Source organism: Eulemur rufifrons, chromosome 6 (genome assembly GCF_041146395.1).
Source record: "Eulemur rufifrons isolate Redbay chromosome 6, OSU_ERuf_1, whole genome shotgun sequence".
NCBI classification, from domain to species: domain Eukaryota; kingdom Metazoa; phylum Chordata; class Mammalia; order Primates; family Lemuridae; genus Eulemur; species Eulemur rufifrons.
The window spans coordinates 57,071,646-57,078,517 of NC_090988.1; the positions used below are offsets into that span (position 1 = coordinate 57,071,646).

The following is a 6,872-nucleotide window of genomic DNA, read 5'->3' on the forward strand; positions in this document are numbered from 1 at the left end:
GACTTTGCCTTTGCCTTCTAAATCTCATACAAATTCCTCTTTTGGCTGACTCTACCTCATCAACATACAAGAAGAAAAGTCTTAGAAATGTAGTTCCACCTTACCCATATTAACACAGTACAAAACACCACTGGGTTATTTCCCTCTCTAACAAAACAAACAAGACTGAAAAATCATTTCTCCATGTGGAAAATCTTAAATTGTAATTGCTTTTTCCATAAAGATGGGTAGTGTGGATATGAAGTTATGAAGAAAAGAAGTAAAAATAATCCATCTTTAGATTCATGAGTCTACATCCAAGATTTATTGAAATCAGTCTTCAGGAAAAGATTTAGTATTGGGGGGAATTTCCTTTATTTGCTACTACCTTGATAGAAATTTAGTTTAATTTTTCTCCCATATATTGGTATTTTCTTTAAATCATAAGTTAAAATGTTTGAGTTAGTTGTTTTTATTTTATAAAGAGAATTCTAATTAGAATCATACGGGTGTGTTTCTCTGACTTTTATCTTTATTCTACCTCTTACTTTGGTTTTTTTTTTTTTTTTTTTGAGGGGGGATATAATTTATTTTTACAAATTAACTAGAAGTGGTCAATAAATTTGACAAGGTTGCTGAAATGGACAAATTCCTTGAACTATACAATTATCAAAACTGACTAGAGAAGAGAAAAAACCCAAACAAGCCTATATTTGTTAAAAAATAGAATCTATAGTTAATCCTTTCCATTAAAAAATATTCAGGGCCAGATTACATTAATGGTGAATTTTTCCAAATACTTAAACAAGAAATAAACTCTTTTAGAGACTAGAGAAAGATGAAACTCTTTCAAGTTTGTTTAATGAAGCCACATAAACTCAAAACCAAAACTTTACAAAGACATAATAAGAAAGAAAATTTACAGTCCAATGGATCATGAATGTAGATTTAAAATCTCAAATAAAACATTAATATTAAAAATTGAAGCTAGCAATGTATTAAAAGAATAGTAACTCATAACTAATGGGAGTTTATCTCAGAACTACAGGCATACCTTCTTTTATTGTGCTTTGCTTTACTGTGCTTCACAGACGCTACATTTGTTACGAATTAAAGGTTTGTGGCAACTGTTGAGGAAGTCTATCAGCGCCATTTTCCCGATAGCATGTGCTCACTTTGTGTGTCCGTCACATTTTGAAAAGCAATATTTAAAACTGTTTCATTATTATTATATCTGCTATGTGATCTGAGATCAGTGATCTTTGATGTTACTATTGTAACTGTTTTGGGGCACCACGAACCACACCCATATAAGGTGGCAAACTTAAATCGATAAATATTGCATGTGTCCTGACTGCTCCATCAACTGGCCATTTCCCTGCCTCTCTCTCTCTCCCCTCAGGCCTCCTTATTTCCTGAAACACAACAATATTGAAATTAGGCCAATTAATAACTCTATAATGTCCTCTAAGTGTTCAAGTGAAAGAAAGAATTGCACATCTCACTTTAAATTAAAAGCTAGAAATGATGAACCTTAGTGAGGAAGGCATGTCAAAAGCTGAGATAAGTGATATGTTAGGCCCCTAGCATCAAATAGTTACCCGAGTTGTGAATGCAAAGGAAAGGTTTTGAAAGAAATTAAAAATGCTACTCCCGAAAACACACAAATCATAAGAAAGCAAAACAGCCTTACTGCTGATATGAAGAAATTTTAGTTGTCTGAATAGAAGATCAAATCAGCCACAACATTCCCTTAAGCCAAAGCCTAATTTAGAGCAAGACACTAACTCTCTGCAATTTAATTCCTTAAATGTGATCAAGATCTACTAGGTGAAATTACAACTTAAAGAATGTTATATTTCTACCAAGATACAAAGGAACAGGAATGGAGAAACATTGCGTTTTAACAGTGTAACATTTCAAATGAACACATAACCCAGCCTTTTGCAGGAATATATTTTTATGAGCCTTTAGCATAGATCTAAAATTCTTTACTCAATATTGTTGAAGGAACTTTGAAACAAATACATTCCATGTGGATAAAGCTATGACACAGTTATAAAACTAGAACAGAACACCTCTGGAGAGTCAGATATAATTCCGGGTTTATAAATCAATGGATGTCAGACACTGTGCATGTCCCTTCAGAGAAAAGCTGTCAAAATTTGAGGGTTTTTTTCTCTCATAAACAAAGGTATTCTAAATATAGATATAGTTTCAACAAAGTTAAATTTACCTCTCTCCATAAGAGACCTGTGGGACATCTATCTGTAAAACTCCAAACAAATTTTGTTCTTTTGCTTGGAAAATCCCCAGAGAAGATATTCAGTTTGTTTATAGGTTTCCTAATCAATATAGTTCCATTGTTTCCGAGTAATATCAGTCACGAAGAGAGATTTAAAAACAGCTGGCACCAAGGTGAGTTTGGAGGATTAAAATAAACCCAAATACATAAGATGCACAAAATATTTGCTACTAAATAGAAAGTATTTGAGTTAGAGGATAGTTGAATAAGGAAGATACTGAATTGTCTCACTCTTTAGAATTCTGAAACCAAAGGGATTTGCAAATTGCTTTGAAAAGGGATAAGTGGGAAAAATTAAGTGTAGTTTAGGCACTGAAGGAAGGAGACTCCATGATGCTGATGACAAGGACCCAAAAGATAATGTTACAGGCAAGCATATTTCTGTACAATAACATAAAACTTCTCTGGTTTCCATGGATGAAGTATGCCTTAAGAAGTAGTAAGACTTCTACCGATAAAAATGAATTAGTGCAAGAGTTGAAAGAAATTTCAGTAATTGTTTTGCCCAACTTCTTGACAACATTCATGTCACGTTCCATTTTCCCTTTGCTTGAATACATCAAATGACAGTGATCCCGTTACCCCATTAGAAAATTTTATCTGCATGAATGAGCAACATTACTTGAATCCAAGTCTACTTTTCTATAACTTTTTCTATTCAAAATATGTATGTCCTTAGGGTTTGTAAAATAATACAAAAGTCAATGGCATGCATCTACTACTTATACTCTTTCCAATTCTAAATATCTCTAATTTCATTTGTTTAAAAGAATCTTTAAGATTAAACACATCTTGAAATCATGTCTTCCAGATGCATTCATATTTTCTGATGTTTACCATGACATTAATTGAAGGTATTTATGCACAACAAGGAGGATCAACCAAAACAAAGATTTTGGAATTTATTCACCTATTCATTCATCATACAATTTTTTTTTCTTGTTCTGAGATACAGCAGTGAACAAAATAGCTGGAAATCCCTGTGAATATAGGTTTTATACATTAGTGAGGGGACAATAAACAATATTAATTTCTGTGGAGCAAGGAAAGGCTTGAAAGGGAGATGTTATGAAAGATTGGTGGGTGTCTGGGAGTTGCAACTTTAAATTGGGAAGTCAGGGAAAGCTTTTACTTTTGAGATGACACTAAGTAGAGACCTGAAAACATTAAAGGCTTATGCCATGGTATTATCTTGGAAAGAACATAGCAGGTAGTGAAAATGGCAAGTGGAAATACCCTGAATTGCACATATTTGTTGAGTCTGAGAAAAAGCCAGTAGGTATGGATGGACTGAGAGAATGAGAATTATTAATAGAATAGTGGGAGATCACATTCAGAAGTTTAAAAGGTTTCTAACTATGCAGGAATTTGTAAACAAATATAAGAATGTTAATATTTGCTCTGAGTGAGATAGAAGGATACAAGAGGTTTTAAGGAATAGCTAGACATAATTTTACTTCTATTTATTTTATAGATCAAAATAATAGTAATAATATTAATAATAATTGTGAATAGTGCTATATATTTTGCTTATAATATTTCAGGTTGTACATGTATTATTTTAATGGTTTACTCTGTTTAATGTTAAAGTATTTTACAATTGAGCAAAATGCTTCAGAACTAATCAGCTCTAATCTTTCCCTGTTTTCTAGAAGAATGTACTTTCATATTTTTTATATATTGAGATTATTTATATAGCAACACTTGAAAAGTTTTCCATTTTTTAATAATTAAAAAAAACACATACACACTTATACAGAAAATCTTGGCTAAATCACACCAGAAGGAGAAAGAAATAGAGAGCTAGGGAGGGAGAATGAGAGAGCGAAGCAATCAAAACTAAAACTTTATAAAAGGCTGTTATATCGGAGAAATTAAAATATAATAGATGATGATATAAAATAATTCATGAAAATGCAATAAAATATACAATGTTATGAGAAAATGAATAATTCAATTTGTTAATCTAAAACAAGCAATAACTAAGAAAACATTTTTTTTTAAATATAAGGAAGAATTTCCTAAAAAAGAAGAAAGGAAGAAAAGATCTTAGAGTCTCATGATTTAAATTAGGAAAGAATTCAAGATAGATCCATGTCTCGGAACATAGGAGAAAGATGGAAAGCTAACTGTTCTCAAAAAACAGACTAATAAATTAATAAGAATTTCACCCCACCCAATATAATTATCCATAGTTATTTAGGGGCTAAAAATAATACCTAAAAACAAGACACACAATTATGATTTCATATATATATATACACATGCACATATATATAATGTATACTGCACATTGATAGCACAAGATATTCTTAAGCCTGCTTATACATATAGGCATGATGTATATATCATGCTTATCTACATGGAGATTTGAAGAGAATTAATAGAAAGAGAAAGTAGAAATAGTTAATAGAAATTAATAGAAAGAGAAAGAATTAATAGAAAGATAAAGAGAAAATAGAGAAAGAGAATAATAGAAAGTATGAAAATTAGGGCTTAACAATATCATTGGTTAAATATAAATATTATAAAAACCTTTCACATTTATTAGCAAGAAACAATTAGAGATATAATACAGAATACACATGGCCATGCTTTGTAAGGTGCAACTTATTATGTAATTTTTTAGCCTGTCACATCTTCTGTCCTTGATTATTCTGACTTGGAAAATCCAGATTTGCCAGGTTTACACTTGTATATAGATCAAGCCAAGACTCATAGTAGAAATAGTAGAAATGTAATAAGTAGGTGCTCACACAATTTAATTGACTATAACCCAACAGACACATTTGAAATTACTTCTTGGAAGAAGGAAAATTAAGAGATTCAGTGTTAGACACAGTCCATAATCTGGAAATTGGTTGACAGGGAAAAATCAAACATCAGTGACTGACCTGGGAATGTAAGTAGGTAAATATAGACAGAGTTTCTAGTATAAAACCAAGCCAGGTTGGGGCTTTGATGCTATGTTTACACTATATTTGCATTCTTTTGATTCAGTAGTAGGTGTAAGACCACTCAATAGGATCAAAAAACATAGTCTGGGTACAAAATGATGAATTTTTAAATTTTATTATTTATATTGTGCAAAGCACTTGTTCATCTTTTTTCAGTGGATTAAAATAATCTCACTATATTCTTGTACAGGACAACTTTATTGGTACAAAAAGTAGCATGTTTTCTAATTGATCATCATGGATGGGGCCAATAGCTCTAACCTGACACCAAGATACTTCATCCTCAATGGGATTCCTGGGCTGGAATCTGCACACATCTGGATATCTCTGCCATTCTGCTTCATGTACATAATTGCTGTCTTAGGGAACTGTGGGCTTATCTATCTCATCAGCCATGAGGATGCTCTACACCAGCCCATGTATTATTTCCTAGCCTTGCTATCCCTTACAGATGTAACTGGGTGCACTTCATTTGTCCCCAATATGTTATGTATCTTTTGGTTCAGTCTTAAGGAGATTGACTTTAATGCCTGCCTTGTGCAGATGTTTTTCATCCACATGCTGACAGGCATGGAGTCTGGTGTGCTTATGCTTATGGCTCTAGACCGCTACGTGGCTATTTGCTACCCTCTACGCTATTCCACCATCCTCACCAACACTGTGATTATCAAGATTGGACTTGCCACCTTCATTCGCGGTGTTTTGCTCATGATCCCATTTACTTTCCTAATCAAGCGTCTCCCCTACTGCAGAGGTAACCTCATCTACCACACCTATTGTGACCATATGTCTGTAGCCAAATTATCTTGTGGCAACATAAAAATTAATGCAATCTATGGTCTCATAGCTGCCATATTGATTGGGGGGTTTGACATGTTTTGTATCTCCATGTCTTATACCATGATTATCCGTGCTGTAGTGAATTTGTCATCTGCAGATGCTCGTCATAAAGCCTTCAGTACCTGTACATCACACATATGTGCTATTGTCATCACCTATGTCCCAGCCTTCTTCAACTTCTTCACTCACCGTTTTGGGGGATGCACCATACCTCACCATGTTCACATTTTTATAGCCAACCTCTATCTGTTGCTTCCTCCCACCTTAAATCCAATTGTTTATGGTGTGAAAACCAAACAGATCCGTGAAGTAGTGATAAAATTATTTTTTAAAGAGAAAGATATTCTGAATATAAGATAAATCTATGATATAAAATTCTTCATTTATTAATAGCATAAAGAAAGTTATAGAGAAAGAGAGCAAATGTAAAATTCAAACACCATGAGCTCAGGAGAAAATACTTGCAAATATTCTGCCATAAAATTCATGAAATAATCACAAAATGTTCAATCTAAGACATTTAATTTAATAAAAAAATAAAATAGTAAACAATTTTATTTTTCACATAATTTAGCTTTAGTTAGACCTCATGGAATAAACACACAAAATGAAACAGGATACCAAACTTTAAGTAAACTGTTGGTGATTAATGCACTTTGGTCTAGGCACTGTGGGGAGTGTATAGGAAGCACTAAAAAATGTCAGATAGCCTAGAGAGACTTCAGAAGATTGGGGAAAGCACATAAACAAACTGTTCCATGTATTGTTACAGGGAAGCATGAAAAACTTTT

The 6,872-nt window shown here is 32.7% G+C and overlaps 1 protein-coding gene across 1 annotated transcript; it reads left to right on the top strand.

Annotated features, from left to right (window-relative positions):
* Window positions 1–5,478: 5,478 nt before the first annotated feature.
* LOC138384151 (olfactory receptor 52N2-like) lies at window positions 5,479–6,441 on the top strand. The gene has a single exon (XM_069469426.1). The coding sequence runs from the start codon at window positions 5,479–5,481 to the stop codon at window positions 6,439–6,441; it is 963 nt and encodes a 320-aa protein (XP_069325527.1).
* Window positions 6,442–6,872: the final 431 nt, after the last annotated feature.

Bases quoted from the DNA above. Each gene is read 5' to 3' on its own strand.
- LOC138384151 (XM_069469426.1), top strand. From the start codon at position 5,479: ATGGATGGGGCCAATAGCTCTAACCTGACACCAAGATACTTCATCCTC.